At 37.2% G+C, this 24519-nt stretch overlaps 1 protein-coding gene across 10 annotated transcripts in view; it reads left to right on the top strand.

Moving 5' to 3' along the window:
- LOC118734012 (Ca(2+)/calmodulin-responsive adenylate cyclase) overlaps positions 1-24519 on the top strand; it is a 325153-nt gene that overhangs the window by 284849 nt on the left and 15785 nt on the right. For 8 of the 10 annotated variants that reach the window (XM_036463687.1, XM_036463688.1, XM_036463689.1 and 5 more), the window contains 3 exons: positions 8419-8886; positions 8972-9147; positions 13490-13600. In XM_036463687.1, the coding sequence (XP_036319580.1) occupies positions 8419-8886; positions 8972-9147; positions 13490-13600 (755 nt within the window). The remainder of the gene's footprint in view (positions 1-8418; positions 8887-8971; positions 9148-13489; positions 13601-24519) is intronic. The other 2 variants (XM_036463692.1, XM_036463695.1) reach the window with 1 other exon arrangement.

Raw genomic sequence — 24519 nt, forward strand, 5'->3', positions numbered from 1 at the left:
AGCTTCTCAAATATAACATTTAGAGTTTTTAAAAAATACCGTTATATGGGAAGTGGGCGCATTTCTTGGCGGATTTCGTTTATATTAACACCTTATACTTACGGTGACCATAAATATATTTTGAAAATGCAGGACAATTTTTCAAAAAATTTACCTACATATAATTGCGTAGTATTAAAATAACAAAAATATACTACATATATACATTCCTCGTCATTTGAATAGCGCACCCTTTTTTTGATTGTTTACAATACAAAGTATGCTTGAAAAAATTTTTATATGGAAGAAAATGCGCAGCACAGTCAACAAAAAAAATGTGGCCCTATGTTTATTTTTTTAATTTTCAAAAATTTTTTTAATGAGATGTAGACGTAGAATATGCTATACTTTTATAAAAAGTTAATGAATATTAAACAAACAGAAGGAAAACTGTACCGACTAAGTATTAAAAGGATGCCCTATTCAAATAACGAAGAGTGTATATTTCTTAATTATTAATCCAATTTTAAACTTTAAACATAAATGACATTTGCTTCATTGGTAATGAATATTTACAAAATTATAATAAGGCATATTACATATTACTTTACACGAAATATGAACCTCTGTAAAGTAAATTTTTTAGGCAAACTTTGGGTCGCTGAACACGAAAAAAATACCCATGGTTTCAAAGAAGTGATTTCGAGTTTTGTTCGAAAAACGTATTTTTAGTACTTGTTCAGTTATTCCTCAATATCTCATGAAACGACCAACAGTTCGAAAGGTATTGATGGGCTCTTTGCAAAAATACATTTTTTTTGTGCAGATTGTGTTCCGTAACATCTACATTTCTCATCAGATTTTCATTTACTGTAAAAAGAAAATGATTGAAATTTAAATTTTTCGATTTTGGTCGCTTGTAACACTAATAATTTTCATCGAAATTGGCAAAGTAATATATTTTTGTAAGAGGACTGTAGGTCGCTTATGTTGATTGGATAATTTTTTCATGAGATATTGACGAATAGGTTCGAAATGTACCAAAAACACGTTTTTCAAAAAAATTACGAAATCGCTTGTTTGAAAGGAAATTTGGCTTGGGAAATATTTTTTTTTTTCTTAAGCGATTACCAAAAAAATTTGTAGCAGAGTTTTATCGATATATTTGATGCTGGTCTTCAATTTCTCGTCATCCATTGTCCATAACCGTACAATATTTAGAACGCATTGACTAGTTGAACCTTCAAAACCAGCTTACCCTTATGTATGTAGTTATCAATTAGTTATCGACACTGCTTTTATTTCGATAAGGATAAGTTAATTTTAAAATATCCGAGAAAAAGCGGGAAAAAGGCAGGACACTTGAAAAAAATCAGTACATTTTGGGGGTTTTCTGTTTTGAAAAACTACGCAGGACAGACCTTTAAATAACAGTACGGTCCTGCAAAAAACAGAACGGATGGTCACCGTACTTATACTACTATTTACTAAAGAAGCTTGTGTTCCAAATTTTAAGTCTCTAGATTACTATTTTTACTATTTTCTCAGCTTTTTCGTGATTTCTCCCACTGTGCGTCGTTTAATGGCATCTATAATTTGTACTGAAAAGTTTACAGCTTAGTTTTTGATTTTAACCCACATAAGCTAAAAAGCTTTCTTCTATTCGATTGTTGTAAATGCTAACATAGTGTGCAGAGATTGAGCCATCACTACACCAGATGGCAGTTTCCCTTTTGATTGTATGTTCAGCGCGAAGGCGCTACAATGCTTAGGGAGCCACAAGGCTATGGTTTATAGAGAACTCTTATGAGTTAATCCCACTATCTATCTTATAGTTTAAATTTTAGCCCTCATTAAAAATGGCGATGAGCGTAAACTTAGGCCAATGGGCTTTTCTATTCGGTCATCTCTGCAATGCGAAGGAAAAATCCATGTCTCTCTAAACTCAATGCGGAATAGTCCACTAGCATATTCTAGCAGTGTAGCCACTTTGTGAGTAATTCCTCACTTTCCGAAGGTCACCACACAAACGGCTTGTCAAACATTCTTCAAACCGACTTTTCCCATTTCGCCATACACTATGCAAACATGACTCGTTCAAGCAAAGAATTTTAGTTTTCTTCCGGTTCACAATGTAAAAGAATTTGGTTTTCTTCGATTTTTCTCTCTTGCGTCCTTATTCGGTGAAAATTCCGTTGCGAGTTAGGCGATTTGACCATACACAACGTAAGCGTTTTCATCAAACGTCAACATGGTGGCCAGAAAATCAAAAAAAATTAAATTTTTGTTTACATTTCCCGCAAACGGCTTGTCAAACCTTCAAACACCCCCATACACAACACAAATAGCTTTAAGCAAAGACATATTTCGCTTGGTTTGTCAAGCCGCTGGGGTGGTGTTGCAGCAATATTGTATACAAACCAAGGCATACAAAATAACGGTTATACTTTGTTTGGGCCGCAAGAAAAAATGTACCAAATGAATTGGAGAATGTAAAGTTGAAGATCAGTGGCAAGGCGAGTTCACACTTTTAGCAGGTGTTGCCAATCGGCCCTATGCTGAATATCGTCATCGTCATCGTCGACGATCGTCAGCGCATCAGTAACAAGGCTGACGATGGCCGTATCGTCACTTTTACTAACGATGACGATATTCAACATGGGGCGGAATATTCACAAATTGAATAGAAAAAATTGAGACCGCGAAACTATTGCATGAAGTGAAAGGGTGATAATAACCCAACCAAAGGCTTGTGGAATGGAATTTCAAAAGAATTGCATCTTGAACCAAACGAAAAGAATTTGGACCTAAACGGCAACCGTGATACCAACGGAGGGCAATCGCGGCTCTTTGAGCCAAATGCGTCTCTTTGCTTATTACTTGAGGTAATATTCTTTTCATTTATGCCCTAAAAAAACAGTTTTTCAAAGAGGAATTGAATTCAGTTGTATTCCACTTTTTCATGGAAGCAAGTGATTTCCAAACAAAGACGCTGCAAAACGAACGTAAAAATGGTTTTCTGACATGTTCAATTTAATGGACAAATGCAAGGAAAGGCCTAGAGACAATATTCTAAATTGAACAGCACATTTCTATCACAGAAATAAAAAACATAATCTATTTAATTAGCCACATCATTTCCGCCCATTTATGAACTTCTGATCCTCGTGCGAACTATTTAATCTACTTCTCCATTCGCTTCGTTGGGTTCATCCTTCAAAACCTGATGAAACAAGTACTCTACCAAAAGTTGGGTCCTCTGTCAGAATGATTTATTTTTTTTTTTAGATAGCAGTATCCACGAAAAGGCTTCTCATAAAAATCGCAAACCTTTCAAGGGAGACATACTTAGGTCCATCTCAATCACCACTGAAGTAAATTGAATACAAATACATTTGTTTAAACTCTATTAATACATATGAACTCGTATATGAAGATTTTAGTACCTATCGTAAAAGTTGTAAACAATCATTTTAATTTATTATTAGAAGAGAAATAATATACCTATTAAAGGTATTGTAGAAATTTTATTTCGAAGAAGTAAAATACGTATCTATATATATATTTTATTACTAGGTAAGATAAGATAAATTTATTTAATCTGTTTTAACTATTTTATGATTTAAGTAAAGTCTAGTCATAAGCATTCAATTTAAGTTTACTGTAATCACCCTTCAAATACAGATACAATCTTTATATTACTTTCTCCTTCTTTTCCTTGACTTTTTTCTATCACTTTCTGTTTTACTTGTATTTTCTTTGTGTTCTTTTATATTACATTTCTTTATTTTTCTCTAGGTTATACGACTACAAAAAATTTTACACGCCCCCACACCACCCGGTGGCGGTGTTACAATCTCAGTAGGAACTACTCCTAACTCAACGTCGAATACGATTAGTCGCATTCACAGACTCAATCACAATAAAAATAAAGTGAGAATGTATTACCTATGCAATATTTGCACTCTGACGTTCGTTCGTTCGTTCTTGTGTTACCATTATTGTAATACGTTACGTAAAACTACTCGTATTTCCCATAAACATATGCATACATATTCGTACTATTCAAATTAGAGAACATAAAGCATAACGAGCCGTTTATGTTTTTCCGTTACATTCCGTTTCCTTGCGTTACATTGTGCTGCATACCATTGCATTTAAGCATCGTTATTCCGAATTTGGTTCAACTAATTTTCATTGAAATTTCATTAATTGCTACTCGCTGTAATTTCTTTAATTAAATTGGTGAATGCTTTTAACTTTCACTAGTCTTATTAACTATTTATAATTTTTGGCTTAATCGATATTCTCAAAATTAATCATTACATTTAATAAATGTTTAAGTTTCTACTACGTAGTATACAACAATTTTGTCAAAGATTTGAGAAAGCTGTAATAAAAAATTCCTCTTGCTAAAATATTTGTGTAGAAATTCGCATATCAAAATTATTGTTGTTACCTTTTAGCGTTTGCTTTTTCCATGCATGATTTTTCGCCTCACTTTTTCAAAATGCCCAGACTTATTTACTCTCTACTTATTTTACTGATTTAATCAATGTACATACATACATATCGCTTACACTCTGTAGAGGGTACTGCGATTTTTATAAACACCATCGCTAAAAATCGATACTTTAGAATAACATTAATGTTATGAATGACTATGTAATTTTTGTAAAAATTGCTGAGAGGGCGTTGAATTTAAGCCCGTGATATGTAAAACTCAATCTTAATTTTGTAGTATTTTAAATGCATAAGGTTTTATTTATATTTAATTATACATACATATGTACATCCATATGTATATCTACTTTGAGAATTGTTCCAATAACTTTTTACAGCAATGTAGAATTCAGGTCCTATCCGCACCTGCGTACCATTCAATTAATAAAAACTGTTTTTTCCTAATATGTAGTGATTGGCAGGTGAAGTTAAATGTCTGAGTTGTTTTCCACTTTTTGTGCTTTTTTTAAATCGCCAAAAATGGGCATAAAAGGTATACTCATGTAACTCAGCCACATTTTTATCAATACTTCGAAAAATTTTGATTTGAAGGTTTTCTAATGATGGGGAGCTATTTGTATTTTCAAGATAAGCCACAATAAAACTATGTTCGCGATTTAAGAGAATTTATAGAAATGCTTCCGTGCTGAACACAACCATAGAGACGTAGTGTTGCTGGACAGAGACCCATTCGTAAACTAAAATATCAACTCGGTCTTTTTCATTAAAACAGTACTATCCAAAGCGACTAAGTGGGGGGGATTTTTTCGGTTCACCTGCGTTACTTGGCAATAGATACAATTGCTACAGGTGAAAAAAGAAATGTGGGAAAGGGATGTATAGACCATGGTTTTCTTATGCAATAACAAAGGAATTCCCCCACAGAGTTAAGCAGATGTCTTATTAGTTGATTTGTGATGGCTGATTTCAAAAGACATTTCCACTATGTGTACTTTATTTGACAGTAGGAGCCACAAAAGACAATACCCAAATCCAAAATATTAAAAAAAAAAAAACATGATTTGATGCCGATTTCGAAGTTTGTGTAGTTTAAAAAAAAAATTGTAATTATTATCGGTTTCCTTAAGGTTCGTTGAAAAGTTCGGATACTCGTACATGGCGTATTAGTAACTTCTTTCCTACTCATATTTCATACATGAAAAAAATCATTGAAGCTACCAATCGATTATGCGAAATTGCTTAATCGTAGCTTGGTAATTTCCACTGCAATTATGTAGACAATTTCTTCCTCCACAATACGATCAAAGTTTATTGGCGACGAGTTGGACAAAATTTGTTAGTTTTCATTCATTTAAAACTTCGAATAAAATAGATTCCGTTGTTATACAAATATCGGTCTATGCTTAAAAGTTTCGGAATGAGTGACAATTTTTTAGAAAAAAATTTTCATCAACATTTTATATTAAAAATACGAAAATTTTATTGAAATGCGTTTTTGAAAATTTTTCGACTCAATATTATAATAAAAACGTAGATGGAAATGGCGCCCGAAAAGGGCTGAAATGCCCTATATATGATGCAAATTAGGGTGGTCCAAAAAGGGTAAGGTCGGAGTTTTAATGCTCTCACTCTTCTATTGTTTTGTATGGAAAAATATCCGCGTTTTTTTGTTTCGAAATCAAAAAATATTTAGAGGGCGCTCAAAGCGCTCCCCATTAATGTTTAGGGGCCCTAGAAAAAGAGTTCATATTAAAAAATGGTTAAATAAACGATTGGGGTCTATTATTGGAAGTAAGAAATAGAGTTTTCCAATCGAAATATATTGATTTTCAAGAATTTTCTACCATTTCTACGGAAAATTATTTTTTCCCATATAAAATATATGCAAAGCTTTGATCGTTTTGTTCGATCTGTGAATATTTTTTGATTTTAAAATAAAAAAAGAGTATATTTTTTGTCGACATAGACAAATCTAGTGGGTGAGAACATAAAAATTTCGACTTTATGCATTGTCTTAATAGAACAGTCCTATTTCTTGGCAAAATGTGGTCGTTTTTACTTTAAATCGATTTCGAATTTGTCCAAAATCACTGATTAATATTCGCCAGTGATCGCATTGCCATTTTCAGGGAAATCGGTGTGAATGACACCGCATGCATCCCAAAAAACTGTGGCAATGACATTGACCGACAGACCCACCTTAGCCTTCTTTGGGTCACTTCTTGATTGTTCCTTGATCTCTGGTCACCAAACGGTGCAAAAACTCGTTCAGATTGGGGCTGAACATCGCCAATAATCCTTTAGAGTGGCCACACGGTTGCGTTCATAGTCGAGTGTGAGCAAACGCGGCACCCATCGCGCCGTGTGCCTTTTCATATCCACATATTCACGTAAAATGTGATGTACCCACTCAGTTAAGAAGCTTACACACTTTCATTCCCCGATCGTCCGATATCATTTCATGGATTTAACGACGATCTCTGGCGTGACGATTTCTTTTGGTCGGTCTGAACGTTTGGAGTCACTTGAGTCGCTATGAACACAACGGAACTTAGCTAACCACTTTTCAACCATTGAAATTTATGGTGCAGAATCTCCATAGTATTAAGCACCCGTTTTCTTGGTTTCGGTAATGGATTTTTTACGAAAAAAATAATGCTTAATCAGCACACGAAATTAACTTTTTTCCATTTTCGTTAAAATTCACGAGATTGTCTGCTCTCAATGGCTGTCAAATACAAACTAAATGGCGCAGATTGCTCAAAATTTTACGGTAGTCTATTATTTGATGGCAGTTGCCGGAAGCAACATTGCATTAAAGTTACTGCACGGACAATTCAAAAAGGCACTGACTTTTCAAATTGCCCTCGTGCATACCTTAGTATGTAAAAATTGTGTTATACTCCAGCAAGGTGGACAAGTGGTTAGATTTGAAATTTTGCCGCGATCAGAAAAAAACACATTTACATTTAATAATGCTTAAAACAAATATTAATTTTATTCATGAATGTATGTGCATAATTGCTTTCCGTTTTTTTGCTCTCGTTTTTGCATTGTATTTTACGTTTAAATGAGTTCATTTAAATTGTAAATTTCAGAGTGTAAGCTCTTCAAAAGCTTATGAGAACAACATGTAACAGTATGTACATTACGGCGGGGTAATTTAATTTCGAAAAAAGTGTATGGCATATTCGAATTCTACGTTTGATTCTAAGCAAAAATGGTGAACAAACTATACACCAGAAATGGCGTTTGACCCTCCCAATTTTTAAAAGAAATATCAGTGTATTATAATTTTCTCAGAACGAAACTAATTTTTTATTTACAAAATTTTGTGTTTTCTTTATACAGTGTACTGCTTTCCCTTTTGAAAATTGGGTGGAACAAACGTCATTTTTTGTACATATATAGTTTGTTCACCATTTTGGATTAGAGTAGATCGTAGAATTCGAATTTGCTCTACACTTCTTCTTTTGCTCCGAACAAATTACTCTGCCCTAATGTACATATTTGGGCTTCTGGATTTTTTATCCCAATCAGCTTTTGGAGAACTTTGCTCTATACCAGTTGACTTATAATAAGCCTAACCATTCATATTTACATACATACATACATACATACATATGAAAAATATAATTATCTCTATTATTAATGTACTTATGTATTAATGTATTTGTACTGTCAAATGCAACTAAGTAATTTTACTCATTTCTCTTCCATGTGTCTTGCCATGTCTGCTTCTCTCTTTTTTCGCCTTCTCACTTCCCCGCTCAAACACAAACACGCACTCTTGTTGGCATACTCGTTGTATCCCGTTCCGACATGTCCTGTTCCGTGCGTGTACCACCAAATTGCTATCAATAAAAAAACTACATGCCATTGAAATGAAAATCATACAAAAACACTTCACATAACATCAAAATAATAAACACCTACAACACCAATACCAATGCCAACTTATCAATCAACCAAAAGCAGTCAAAAGTGACGGATAAATTTAAGCGCCCTTTCCGCAAGCGACACTCCTCAATGCACTATCAACCGACCAATCGCGTCAATCGCTTCCTCTCACAGGCGATCAATGCACGTTCCGTCGATTGCGATAAGTCCGAGCATGTCGACCGCATTACTTTGCGTTTTCGCGAGAGTGATAAGGAGCGCGAATACCGTAAAGATTTTGATCTGGGTTTTACCACCGCCATGGGTTGTTCGCTGTTGCTGTTGATATTGGGTGCAGCACTACAGGTGTCAGCTCTCCCACGAACTCTCATACTTTTGCTGCTCTTCTTGACCGCTTTCGTATGGATAAGCGCCATATTAATGTTGCTACTGGCAGTGCGTCTTAAGTGGATTGTCTGGGATTTAGCACGGAGCTTCACACTTCGTCTGGCTATAACGATATTCACCATAGTCCTGATCTATTCAGTGGGTCAGGTGAATGTGGTAAGTATGTGAAGAAATTTTAAATGAAAATGCTGTTAGTAGCTTACCAGCTAATCGCTTTATATTTGTGTGTTCTCGTGTTTAGTTTACTTGCGTTATGAACCATCCCTGTGCTAGTAATGTCACAACACATGCACCTTCGTTGGAGGAAGAATTACTCATGTTGGGTCATCACAGTGAGGCACACAGAAAATGCTCGCTCCCTCAGTATGTTTCGTTGTCGGCAACATTTGCATTTTTGTCGGTTTCAGTATTTTTACGGTGAGTATCACTTCATAAAATTTAAAAAACGCACATGAACATAATTTGTATACACATTAGACCGCACCAGAAAAAAGCTGTACACCCCAAGGTACCACCCTAATATCAGTAAATTAATGGTCGCCATAAATCATTAGGCTTTTGCTAAGGATGTATTTATATTTGAAGGCACTTTCGAATATTTTATTTTGGGCGAAAGAAGGGGTTGGCTCTTTTACATTTTTCGTCATAGCTTCTGCAATGACCGTTCCATAGATATATCGTGGTTTTTGTCTCGAGGAGGTCTTTTTTTCAAAGTGCGTTCTAATACGTACCCACCAGATCTCAGTTCTTGTCACTCTAAAAAAAAAAGAGACCTATAGGTTCCGCCATAAAGAAATTTCCAAATTGCCTTGCAAAAATACTGTACCCTACGGTACGGCGAATTTTTATACCCGAGCGCACTTGTGCACAAGGGTATTATAACTTTGTTCACATAACTGTTGTTTGTAACAGGCAAAACGAATCGAGATAGATATAGACAAATGTATACATAAATGATCAGAATGAAAAGAGAAATCGATTAAGCGGTGACTGTCTGTCCGTCCGTCCGTCCGTCCGTCCGTCCGTCTGTGCACACGATAACTCGAGTAAAAATTAAGATATCTTAACGAAACTTGGTACGTATACTTATTTCGGCCGTAGGACGGATGGTATTGAAAATGGGCAAAATCGGACAATAACCACGCCTACCTCCCATATAACGGTAATTTTCAGAAATACGAAAACTGCGATATTTTAGTAACTACTGAAGATTATTCACTCACAATTGGTATTTACAATAACTTTTAGACGAAAAATAATAATATTATAAATTTTTGGAAAATGGGCGTAGCCACGCCCACTTATGGATACATGTGTATATCTTGGTAACCGCTTCACCAATTTCTTCCAAACTTGGCACAGTTGTTAGTCTTGCTACAGCATACCAAACGGCCGAAAATTTTTAAAATCAGACAATAACCACGCCTACCATCCATATAACGGTAATTTAGAGAAATACGAAATCTTCGATAAATCAAAAAATATTAAAGCTAATTTATTCAAAATTAATGCTTGCAACAATTCTCTACCAAGAAATACGTTTATGATAAAATTTTGGAAAATGGGCGTGACACCCCCACTTATGATCACATATATGTATATCGGTAACCGTTCCACCAATTTGTATCAAACTCGGTATGATTATTGTGCTTGCCGCATAGAAGCAAACCGTTGAAAATTATTGGAAACAGATTAAAATTACGACCACTTATCATATAACGGCAAATTTCAGAAATGCTTGAAACTTCAATATTTCGAAATTTAAGGACGCTAATTTACTCAGAATTGATACACATCGGCTTACCATGTAGCTTTGAAAAATCATATACTTAATACTTGCGCCGGGTATTTAATGTTCGGCTCCGCCCGAACTTAGACTTTCTTACTTGTTTTGTTTGTAATGTAACGTACCCGTCAACGTTGCCACAGACACACTTTTTTTCCTACCATAACCAACCAAAACCTACCAAAAATTTTTTTGAGTTTCAGTATTTTCTTTCATTGTAAAATTTATTAAAAACATAGCTAACATAACATTTAGTAAAACTATAACACGGCTAGTAAAATAAAAACAAATTAACTTCGTGTAACGATTCATTTCACTGAACAGACTTATCGTCACTAGATACGAATAAAGACGCGATTTCAAAGGATGACAGCGAAAAAAGACGCGTGAAAAAAAATTCGGCGAAGAAAAACTCTTAACATAGGTGATGGCAAGAAAGCCGCGTTATCCTCTTTGAAGGCGAAGAAAGACGCATAAACTTATGTTCGTGGTCAACTATGTTTGCGAGTGTAACAGTATACGAATTCCCCAAAGAGTTTTTCCGGAATGATGTTGAATCCATGTTAACGCGTCTTTTTTCGCAAATTTTTTTCACCCATCCTTTTTCGTCGTCAAAACACCCAAGCGTCTTAAGTCGTGTCTAGCGCTCAGCACTTTGAATGATGCCATGTTCCAAATTTTAGATGGAGAAGCAAATCGTTCTCCAAGGAGTATCAATCTACGATTCATGCTTCGTGGACAGGCACATAGAATATACCCTGGGGATTCCTTCACCAGCTCACAAAATCTACAGTCCATCTCTACAGAAAGACCCATTTAATTCAAACGGTACGTTAACATGCAGTGTGCTGTCAGGTTGCCAGTAAAAGTTTTAAACTCAAGGTGTCTTTCGGAGTTCCTCCAGGAAAGAGTCATGAATCTCTTTGATTGTCTTATTCCCTTTGACTTTCGCCAGTGAGCAACAATTTGAAAACCTCCGCCAGGAATATGGTTGGGTACGAGCCTATTGGCAGACTTTTCCGTAATCTTGGTCCACGTACGCCACAAAATATATCGCTACCTAAAGGTGAAAAGGTGCCTAGTCCATTTTTTCACACCTTAGTTTTTGATGCAGAATGACAGGTAATACGAAACTACATCGATTTTTTCGCCTCCTGAATAATGGCAATAATAAGGGTTTACGTTTGTACTTAGGAATCAGGTATATTTACATGTTTGCGGCCGCCGTTATACGAACTCACCAGTGAAATATTCGTGTAAAAAGGGTTGCTAAAATATTTGGAGATACATATTTTCTATTTTGAGCAAATAACTTTTGCTCATTGTCCCGAAACCTACCAATATCCCATCAACCCTACCAACCCACCAAATGGAAAAAAACCTACAAGTTTTGGTAGGAAAAGCCCATGTGTGGCAACACCGGTACCCGTACACTGAGAAAAAAACGCGTTGTAGAAATGAAATTTTTTTATTTGATTACCGTTTAAAAATGTTCGTATTTAAACCAAGGGAAAGGTGATAAAAAATTTTATATTTCCATTGTACATGCACTACATTTTATGGAAATATTCAATTCAAACATGCCCGTATTAAAATGAAGCATGTTTCACTGCACGGATGGCGTTTTGCACGTCTCTGGCGTTTTGCACGTCTTGGATGCTTTTTATTATTATTATTACCTTCCTTTTATTAGCTCGGGATGTAACTATGTAATATTAATGCGCCTAAAAGATGCAGCGATTTCTATTCTCAAGTTAAATACCTGATGACAGTACGAATGGCAATTATAATAGGGAGGTTTTTAGTTTTTTAAACTATAATTTTATTCATATGTAATTAAGAAAGTATATGTATACAAAGCATGCACAGCGGTGAAAACACATACACACATATATGGTGCATGTTTATTTGGACAAATGCACTAATCGCGCGCTGTGTTGTTGATTCAAACCAGAGCTGGAAAACTATCGATGGTCGTGTCCATCGATAGTTTCGATAATCGATATTCACAATCATAGATAGTATCGATACTATCGAAAATGTCGACACTATCGATAGTACTAGCGATAGTTTTGATTAAAGAAGTCTAAAAATTAAACACAAGAATGTGAGATCAAAATATGTCCATATTTTTGTTAAGGAAAAAAAGTTTATTAACAATTTTTGGCTTCAACCCAGTCGGAAAAATAGTAAGGCATTACATGCGTGCTAAATAATATAATGTATTTCTTACGCGTTCTCGAAAATATTACTGCTAACTATGTTATCAGCATTCTAATGTATTCAAAAAGTTCCAAAAATTTCATATTAAAACACATTCATTTCTCGACACTAGATAATGCAAAATTGAATGCCCCACTTTTCTTAGGACATCGCCCTGGGAAAAAAATACATTTTTTTGTGAAAAGGGTTGTTTTACTGATTCGATTACTATACATTATTATTTTCCCACTGGGAAGCAGCATCTGCGCTCTGAAATTATTTGCCGCCGGCTTTTACTCTCTTTTAATAATTTATGTATAAGTGAAAACTATCGATTGTGATTACAAAACCATCGATTTTTTCGATAGTAAAAAACGATCGATAGTCTTCCAGCTCTATTTCGAACCCAACAATTGAAAACACATTTACATGAATGGCTACAGCTGAGTGTGCAAAGACCCTTGATACGATTGGTTGCTGCCAAGAGAGTCCGGGTTCAATTACCACTAGACGGAACATAAAATTGTTGTTTTTTTCTTCTTAATTAAGAAAAAGCATCTGTGCAGTTCACCACGACCTATTTTATAACGTACATACTCGAATTTAAAGCAAGTTGGGTTGGTGCTCTTTCATATGCGTATTTCTTTTAATTTAGCATTTTTTTTAATTCTAAAATTTTTTCCCTCAGTACACATACATATTTAAATATGTAGTTCTACATATATATAAAATATTTAATACAATATTATATTTTTTTTATTCTTATCACAGTTTGCCAATCATTTTTAAATCGTTGCTGATATTGTTGATGGGAACCATTTATGGACTTTTCATTGAAATGTCTCACATAAATATTTTCGATTGTTATGACAGCAGAGTGAAGTAAGTATTATTAAGTGTATGTATGTAAATATATTAATTATTATTAATACGATTTTATCCCAATTATTGTGAGTTTTCGGGTGATATGAGGCCATTACGACCAGAATCAAGGCATATTCAACAAGGTAGAAGTGACAATTCAGTCGAGCTCTCTCATACCTGACTGTAATGTCAAAAAACGTAAACAAAGAAATTAACCCTTTGTTATGCATGTACCATATTTGATAAAATTCAATATCTATGAAATGAAAGTTTTTGTAAATATGAAAATATTTAAAATCACATTAAAATCGGCTTCATTTTAGTTTTTGTATTTTCGTTTAATGTAAATGTGGAAATGCATACTTACTCAAAATTACACACTAAATAAAACACAATTATTTATAAAACCGTTTTGGCAATTTTCTTGTTTTTATTAGCCCAATGTTTTTGAGCATTTATTTTTTTTATTCAAATACTTAATTCTAGAGTATATTCGACAGTTAAAAAAAAAATTTTTGATTCTTTCTTCTAAATTTACATCGGAACTTAACTTCAATAATTCAACTATTAAATTTTTGCAATGCGAAATTTCTTTTCCATTAAATTTATTAAAAATTACTTCCAGTTTCTTTATGTCCACAAGGAATTCTGGTTTAGGTTTTATCATACCACCATTTGAAATTTGGTCTATCCATGTATATGAGTGGGAGATTTTCTCTTCATATTCAGTTATGCTTAATTTCCGTATGATAAATCCAGCTATGTATGAAAAATAAAAACACGACTCTTTTCATATGGCATTATGAAAAAGGAAAAGGGATGTTAAGAACCAGAACGTCGAATTTATAACAGTAAATGGTGATCTAAAGCGGTAAATTTAGTGGAACGAAATTGTATCATGGTGTTCGCGGAGCATTTGCTTATATGTATATGTTAATGTCGTGCTTGTTTATGGCAGACTTACTCAGTTTGGGTCTGTGCATCAGCAGCTAACTTCGTCCCCACAGACACCTCAGGAACGGCCTACACTTCAGATAACTCAAGCATTGAGGAATTGTATGGTAGAAGTACTGCACCTGGGAACAAACGCGTCCGCTTGGAAATACTCGGCTGTGATGGGCAAAAAATAAAGTCACTGCCACTAAAATGGTGTTCGCACACACGCGAAGAGTCTACTAATGGAGCACCGCAGCTACTTGCCCACCGTTGTCGCTTCACTTGACAATTAGGAGGTTTAAAATAACGCACAAATTTGTTGTCCTGGCTCTTGCCACACAGAGCGCACCGCTCGTAATTCCTTTTCATTTTATTTTTGTATGTATGTATTTAAAATCAGTCGCACAGCTCAAAATTGAAAATTGAAATTAAAAAATTAAAATTTTGAATTCTATAGGGTTAAGAGTTGACATTACAGTCGCAGTTCAAAAGAGAGAAATGTCGAAATCACTTCTACCTTGTTATGCCTTGGACCAGAATAGCCTTTCTACAAACACATAAACATTATAATTCTAATACTCAGCGATATCTAAATAATTTGTTAAGTCAAATCTAAAGAGTTCATTGCAGCTAATATCTGTTGCTATCTAAGTACATATTACATTATGAGAAAAACCGGCGCATATTCCGGTTATAAGCACCCCTGGCATTTATTATTCTTCATGCCAAAGCATTGCCTCTTGTAAGGTGGTATTAAAGACTAGCAGTCTCTGTCCATCGATATAGACTATAACAGAATGCTCCTCATTTTTCAACACATCTCATTGTCGCTGGGTAACTCTTTACCACTGGAGTGCAGCGACCAATATGGTGAACTTGAAGCAAATGGACACTGGGCAAGCACAACCCTCTAAAGTCCAAAACCGTTGTACCGCTCGTCAGCTGGTCTTATCAGCAAGAATAAGCTCTCGTAGGAAGACTTCGTAAAGGTTCAAACAGGGCATTAGGTGGGCGAAGTCAATGTTACCAGAGTTCTATATGGAATCGTACTGAAGAGGGCAGATCGCTAAACGCCATTGGTCGGTGGAGAAAGTCTTAGTATCATCAAAATATTAAGCTCAGAAGAGCAAATGCGTTATAGACGAAGGATAAATACTTACACCGTGTTCACAGGGTCTTACACATTAACATAGGATTACCCGGCAGTTGTGTGCGTGTGACACTGCCTTTAAACTTGTTTTTATACGGATGATGTGAAAGAATGAACTATATCAAACTAACCAAAATTTAATAACAATAAAAATAATATTTTAAAACTTGGAAAAATTTGGTGTGGCTGTAATTTTTTCGGCTGGTGAACATAAGTTGACTCGGTCGTGATATCATAGTAGCACAATGCCACTAATATTTCACTTACAAACAAAATACGAATTTCAAAATTTTAACCCTGTTTGTGTGAAATATTTTATTTGCATCAGTATTTTTCTTTTCATCAAACTATGTTGATATAAAAGTTAAAAAAAAAAACACAGACATGAATATGGGCATACATACTATGTACGTATGTGTAGCGGCCGCTGTTGTGTAGTGGTTAGATCTGATTAATGTTAATTCTACCAAGGCTCCTCCAAGTTTCTTCAGTAGCTTTTGAAAATAGACCGAAAAAGGAACCTCGATTTTCATTTATAAAAAATATGCATATGTATTTGTATGTATAGATTAGATGTTCATCACTGACTAATGTCAAACATATACCAATTCAGACTTTTTTTCTTCATTGGCGCTGTAACCACCTAAGCGATTTTAGCCGAATCCAAAACAACACGCCAGTCATTTTTCTTCTGTGTTACCTGACGCTAATTGGAATTGAAGCCAAGTCCTTCTCCACCTGGTCTTTCCAACGCAGAGGAGGCCTACTCAGTCCAAAGTAGCACTTGTTGGCAAGAGTGATTCTCCATTGGATTTCAAGGCTGACATTATTATTGGTGTTAATGCTGCTTCTCAAATAAATGATGTGGCTACTTTTTCAAAATTGTAACTGTCAACAGTGATGTCGGTGCCAAGACAAGTATGCTCTGACTGTGTGAAGAGAGGAGATACTTCGTTTTGTCCTCGTTCACCGCAGACTCATTCGCTTTGCTTCTCTATCCGATGCGGAGAAGTCATAACAGACGTAGCCCTTATTTTTACCTATAATATCCATGTCGTCGGTATACGCCAGCAATTGTACGCTCTTGTAAAGTATTGTGCCTGAGCGGTTCAGTTCTGCGGTGCTTATTCTCCAACATCAGATTAAAGAAATTACACGAACGAGAGTCTCACCTTGTCTGAAACCTCGTTTGGTATCAAACGAATCGGAGATGTCCTTCCCTATTCTGACGGAGCTGGTGGTATTGCTCAACGACATTTTACACAGCCGTATTAGTTTCGCGGGGGTACCAAATTCAGACATCGCCGCATAAAGACAACTTCTCTTCGTGCTGTCGAAAGCGGATTTGAAATCGACAAATATATGGTGTGTCGATCGTATTCTCACGGGTCTTTTCCAAGGTTTGGTGTATTGTGAATACCTGATCTATGATGGATTTACCAGGCCAATCAGTTCATTGACGGTGGGCTTCAGTCTTTCACACAATACACTCGATAACACCTTATAACCTATACTCAGAAGGCTGATCCCGCGGTAGTTGGCGCGAATGGCGGGATCGCTTTTCTTGTGCATTGGGAAGAGCACACTTAAATTCCAGTCGTCGGGCATGCGTTCATCTGACCATATTCTGCATAAGAATTGATGCATGCGTCTTATCAACTCCTCGCCGCTATACTTGAACAGCTCAGCTGGCAGGCTGTCAGCTTCAGCAGCTTTGTTGATTTTCGAGCGCGCTATCGGTATTCTTACCTCGTTATAGTCAAGTGGTGAAACATTGACTCCATCCTCATCTTGGGACTCGGGTTCGTCTTCTCCACTAATTCCAGCGCTGATACCATTTAGGGTGAAAATTTTTCCCTCCATAATTTAAGTACATTCTGGACATCGGTCACTAGGTCGCCGTTGTTGTTCTTACAGACGTTCGCCGTGGTCTTGAAACCTTCCGTAAGTCGCCTAACCCTCTGGTAAAATTTTCGGGCGTTTGTCCTGTCGGCCAGCATCTCAATCTCTTCGCACTCACGTATTTCGGTCTCTCTCTTTTTATTGCGGCAATTACGTGCTCGCAGAGAACAGGTATGTGAGTAGAGTGGCGAATAAATTGGCCGTCTGTTGTGATTGTAGCTTTTCGACGTTAAGCTTTCCTTGCATTGTTAGGCGCACATTTTTTGCTGTACAGAGGCGGGTGTGTATCTTGGCTACAACAAGATAATGGTCCGAGTCTATGTTTGGCCCTCGGAGTGTACGCACGTCTAAAACGCTGGAAGCATGCCTTTTGTGTATCACAACATGGTCCATTTGTTTTCTTGTTTTTCGATCTGGAGACAGTCATGTAGCTTAATGGATCTGAAGAATCTCGTTTTGATGCGGATTATGGCTAGACGTTCGTCCACCGGGGTGAGCCCCATTACGCGGCGACGGAGTCTCTCTCCTACCATGAACCGAACATCGCTCCTTTACGTGGCAACTGTAGTAGCCGTCGCAGGGTTCACACTTACACTTTCTTGCCCTGTGCATCGCATTTCTTGGATGGCGATGATGTCAGCCTTTTTCCTTCCGAGGACATCAACCAGCCGGGCAGAGGCACCTTCCCCATTAAATGGGGTCAAAAGTCAAAAGTTTTCACGACAAGAATTTGAAAAACTCCTCTCAGCGGTTCTACCCTAGGTTTATTAAACAAGGTGTGATTGACAACTCAGGTCGGCTCTCTTTTAAGGTACTATTATGCAAAAAAATATAAACAAACGATTCAAAATTCAAAAAATGTCAAATTCAATCGCACTTTGTTAGATACATTTTGATTCTACCTTTCTATTTTTTGATCATGGATTTTTCTATAAAATTTCACAGCCAGAATTGTCGGCAACATTTTTTCTGTGTCATATACGCTTGTAGGGAACTGTGGAAATTTTTCGAAAGCGACAGTGACAATACTGGAATACTTACGATATTTATATGATGCTTCAATTCGTTCTAAGTAAAACCATGTTATTTGGACACACACACATGTAAACTCATTCCTAAATCGAATTGAAACTTTTAACCGTGCCACCATAAATCACATTTTGAGTACGAGTGAAGAGTTGTTGAATCGTATTTAGAGTGCATATATACACGGGATTTGTCCACACGTTTGTTCCATGCAACTCTGTATGAAGTAAAACATTTAAATAGTTCTTGAAATTACATTTAGGCTAAGCTTTGTTATAAAATTAATAGCTAATATCGTTTTTTCTTGGCTGTTAGAGTATTTAATTATTATTTTTCCATGTTTATTATTTTCAAGAATTGACACATGTATTGTCAGGGTTGCATCGGGATGAACTCTGTTTGAAAGCGTGTTCGGTCGACTCATTTATTTTGTTGCTAATAAATACTTGCATTTCAAGCGAGCTACACTGACACGACTTAATTCGATACCGCGCTTGGTGCCATATAAACAAGGTAATTGTCGGAGTGCAATGGGGTATAGTCGTTGCGCTGGGTATGCAGTTACAGTTGCATGGCTATACTCAATCCCGACTCTTGCGTCCTCGTTCTCGCACTCTGGGCAACGTGAAAAACCCATGTGCGAGATGCGGTAACCAATCCGAGTGGAGCCTTGGGTCGCGGCAGAAAGAGAGGTAGCTCGGTGGGGCCACTTCGACTTATTCGGTTTAAGAGCTCACTGAAGTCTGCAGCGTCTGCTCACCAGTAGCTGCGGCTGCAAGCTGGTGTCTGGTTGGAGCAAGCGGCTCGCTATATAAACGTGTATTTGGTTGCGAAATCACCCCCGTCCCACCAATGGGTTGTGCGCTGTGTTTGAGACCCGCCACGTAAAAACCACTTCCAGTGAAGAAGCAAGGCAAAGCAAGGCCTTGCGAAAATTCGGAGTTGGATTTGTGGTGGGAGAGAGACTCCGTCGGCAAGTATTGTCGTTCACCCCGGTGGCCGAGCGTCTAGCCATAATCCGCATCAAAGCGAGATTCTTCAACATCTCGCTCGTCTGCGCCCATACCCCGACGGAAGAGAAGGATGAGGCATCCAAGGATCTCTTCTATGAGCGCTTGGAGCGCACGTACTAGCGCTGCCCCCGTCATGATATCAAACTCGTGCTTGGCGACTTCAATGCCAGGGTGGGCAAGGAAGGAATCTTTGGAACCACCGTCGGAAAATTCAGGCTCCACGACGAAACGTCCGACAACGGATTGAGGCTGATCGACTTCGCCGGGGCCCAAAACATGGTAGTATGCAGTACTAGGTTCAAGCATAAAAAGATCCATCAAGCTACGTGGCTGTCTCCGGATCGAAAAACGAGAAACCAAATGTTGTGATAGACGGAAGGCAAGCTTCCAGTGTTTTAGACGTACGCACACTCCGAGGCCCAAACATCGACTCGGACCACTATCTTGTTGCAGCCAAGATACACACCCGCCTCTATGCAGCAAAAAATGTGCGACCAAATATGCAAGGAAAGCTGAACGTCATAAAGCTGCAATCACAACAGACAGCCAGCGCTTTCGCTACTCGACTCTCACACCGGCTCTCAGAAAACACTCTTCAACAAACCGACATATGCGAGCAGTGGAACCACATTTCTCGCTCATTAAGTACCGCCTCCGAAGAAGTAGTCGGATTTCAGCGAGCCCGAAAGAACAACTGGTACGATGAGGAGTGTCAGGAAGCTGCAGAGGAAAAAGATGCCGCCTACAGGGCGAGAAGAGAGAGGCCGAAATACGTGAGTGCGAAGAGCTTGAAATGCAGGCCAACAGGAAGAATGCCCGAAAATTTTACCAGAGTGTTAGGCGACTTACGGAAGGTTTCAAGACTGGGGCTACTCCTGTAAGAACAATACTGGCGACCTAGTAACTGATGTCCAGAGTGTACTTAAATTATGGAGGGAACACTTTTCTGCCCTACTAAATGGTAGCAGCACGGAAAGTTGTGGAGAAGAAGAACCCGAGCCCGCAGTCGATGATGACGGAGTCGACGTTCCACCGCCTGACTATGACGAGGTACGTATAGCAATAACGCGGCTGAAAAACAACAAAGTTGCTGGAGCTGATAGCCTGCCAGCTGAGCTATTCAAATACGGCGGAGAGGAGTTGATAAGGTGCATACATCAACTCTTTTGATGACCCCGCCATTCGCGCCAACTACCGCGGGATCAGCCTTCTAAACATAGGTTACAAGGTCTTATCGAGCGTATTGTGTGAAAGACTGAAGCCCACCGTCAATGAACTGATTGGGCCTTGTCAGTGTGGCTTTAGACCTGGAAAATCTACCATAGACCAGGTATTCACAATACGCCAAATCTTGGAAAAGACCCGCGAGAAAAGGATCGACACTCACCACCTATTTGTCGACTTTAAGGCCGCTTTTGACAGCACTAAAAGGTGTTGCCTATACGCCGCACTGTGTTCTGTTTTGGGAAAAAATGGACAAAACCAAATATCTCCCGATCCAAACCAGATAGATACACAAACTAAACGGCATTATAAAGCCCAAATACTGGTGAATACCGGAAAATTATTCAGATTCTTCAAAAAAAGTTCTCGCCCTTGAATGCCAAGGTCAAAGTTCAACTAAAAAAAATTGTATATAAAAGCAAATATCTAGCGATCGAAAATTTATAGAGACCTAAATGAAATAGTATTTTAAACTCCAGGTATTGCTGTAAAGAGCCAAACTGTTTCGATTCGTCAAAAATAAATTCCGTATCGTAAATTTTCCTGACTTAAACATAGCTAATTGTTTTTTTAAATCGTTTTATGCGATATACGTACATATAAATGCACATATGTACGTATGTATATGTGGTGGGTCATACCCTGCAGTACGGGGGAGTGACTACAGGACTGCTGAATCGGTAGCTACCTAATAAACACCGTCAATTACCGACCGACTACTTGCAGTATATTTCATCGATTACTTTTACAAGGCAATGTCCTAGGCGGTAGTCACCATCGGCTCTCTCTGCACTACCGGGAGTTACTAAAGTAGTCATTTGCGTGATTTATGGGCGCCCTCTGTCGTAGTTTTTCGCTATTCTGCTTACGACTGGTTCGACTCTGCTCTACCATGTGCACTGCCACGGGTTAATAGAGTAGCTACTTACCTAGGAGTCGGTGCAGTAGTAGGTTCAAAAGTAGCGATTGACTCCAGCAGTACTGGAGGGTATCTATATATTTTTACATACACAATATCACTTCTATACACATACACTGGCGCAGCAAATTTTTCACAATATATGCAACAATTTTCATTCTAATATTTTTCCGCTAATTTCGTATAAAAATATGGTTCATTCTACAACAAAAAACATAAAAATATAATTCCAAAACTTTGTGCAAAACTCGCAAAAATTCTGCAATTTTCACCAAATTTTTCAACTTTTTAATGAGATTTTGTAGAATTTTTTTGAGTGATGCAGCCCATTAAATTCTAGTAAAAAAAATGCAAGCACGGAGTTAGGCAAAAATCGCGTTGATTTTTGAGAATTTTTTTTTTGTGAAGGTGTTTTGCATTTTTTCCATATATTTTTTTTCCAACAAAATTTTTTGTATGGAAGAGACTGCGTAAAAAAATGCCAAAAATCAACGGTAATTTCTAGCTACATAAAACTTGCACTTTGTTATAATAAAATTGATTGGGCTACAAATTTGCATAGTCTGTTTCTTTCTGTTTTTTGTTGTAGAATTAACCATATTTTAATATGAAATTAGCCGAAAAATATTAGAATGAAAATTGTTGCATATATTGTGAAAAATTTGCTCTGCCAATACTTTGTTCCGGCAGTTTATGTATATAGATGTGATATTGTGTATGTAAAAACATATAAATATGACCCACCACACATACATATGTGCATTTATATGTATGTATATCGCATAAAACGATTTAAAAAAACAATTAGCTATGTTTAAGTCAGAAAATTTTTATTTTTTTTAGTTGACCATTGACCCCGGAATTTACGATAGGGAATTTATTTTTGACGAATCGAAACAGTTTGGCCCTTTCAGTAATACTTGGAGTTTAAAATACTATTTCATTTAGGTCTCTATTAATTTTCGATCGCTAGATATTTGCTTTTATATGCAATTTTTTTTTGTTGAACTTTGACCTTAGAATTCAAGGTCGAGAAACTTTTTTTGAAAAATCTGAATAATTTTCCTGTATTCACCAGTATTTGGGCTTTATAATTCCGTTTAGTTTGTATCTCTATCTGGTTTGGATCGGGAGATATTTGATTTTGTCCATTGTTTCCTAAAACAGAACTCATACGGCTGTGTAAAATGACGTTGAGCAATACCTCCAGCTCTGTCAGAATTGGGAAAGACCTCTCCGAGCCGTTCGCCACAAAACGGGTTCCATACAGGGCGACTCCCTTTCATGTGACTTCTTTAATCTGATGTTGGAGAAGATAATAAGAGCTGCAGAACTGAACCGCTCAGGAACAATTTACTACAAGATAGGGATGCAAATTTTGGGGAGTAACATCGATACATCGATGTTTCGATGCATCGGACAAATGAACATCGATGCTAAAATACATCGCCAGAAAAACATCGATATATCGATGGTTTCCGATGTTTCCAAATTTGTTAGGTTGTAGTCACATTGAAAGGAAAATTTAATACTTTTTAATTCATACTCTCTGTAATTCAATTAGAAAAATACTTACATATGGATGTATTTCCCTGTATTTATTTACCATTCCTTTGCCTTCCTTGTAAGTTCGCTGAGCCTAAAGTTCCAAGCCCCAATTTCGTTGAAATTTCAACGGGAACCCGGTCCTTTTTTAATGATTATGTACGCATTTTCACTATCGAAAGTTGGATTCAAGTCTGAATCACACTAAAGTCGATGTTAAAACATCGCTGAAACTGGCAACATCGTTGGCAAACATCGAACTTTGAACCGATATTATCGATGTTTCAAAAATATCGATGCATCGTTTGCATCCCTACTACAAGAGCGTGCAATTGGTGGATTGTGCCGATGACATCGACACCATCGGTAACAAAAACCGCGAAGTCTGTTCTGCCTTTCCAAGTTGGATAGGGAATCAAAGCGAATGGGTCTGGTGGTAAACACACACAGAACATGGACAATGACAACATCCGATGAGGCGGCTCTTGGAGTGTTTGAGAGAATGATTTTGCGGAAGATTTACGGGCCTTTACGCGTTGGCGACGGCGAGTACCGCAGACGATGAAACGATGAGCTTTACAGCGACATGGACACAGTGCAGCGAATTAAAATACAGCGGCTCCGCTGGCTTGGCCATGACGTTCGAATGGACACCGACGCACCAGCTCTAAAAGTATTCAACTCGGAACCCGCTGGTGGTAGCAGAGGAAGAGGGAGGCCCCCACTGCGATGGAAAGATCAGGTGGAGAAGGACTTGGCTTCACTTGGAGTTTCCAATTGGCGTCAGTTGGAACAGAGGAGAAATGACTGGCGTGCTTTGCTGAACTCGGCCAAAATCACTTAGGCGGTTACAGCTCCAAAAAAGAAGAAGAAGAAGAGTTGTCCAAATGGTGATGACAATTGTCACTCTGACAAAATTGTCGCGACAATAGCGACAAAACTAAATAGCTTCGGCTGAATGTTTTCACAGCAGAATTTTGCAAATTTATATATTGGTAACTAAGCGCATTTAATTACATTTCAATAATTTGAATATTTCTTAAAACTAAAGTAATGAATTCACAATTATTACATATGGATTATATACAAATTTCATATGACTGGCGAAAATTTTGCCAACGACAATTTTAAAAATCGACAATGACTTTTTCAATGAATTTTTGCGTGGAATTAATGCGGTGGTGACAATTGGTCGAATTGTCAGTGACAATACGGAAAGTGT

This window comes from Rhagoletis pomonella, unplaced genomic scaffold, assembly GCF_013731165.1.
Source record: "Rhagoletis pomonella isolate Grant_MI unplaced genomic scaffold, Rhpom_1.0 Rhpom_scaffold_00002, whole genome shotgun sequence".
NCBI lineage: Eukaryota > Metazoa > Arthropoda > Insecta > Diptera > Tephritidae > Rhagoletis > Rhagoletis pomonella.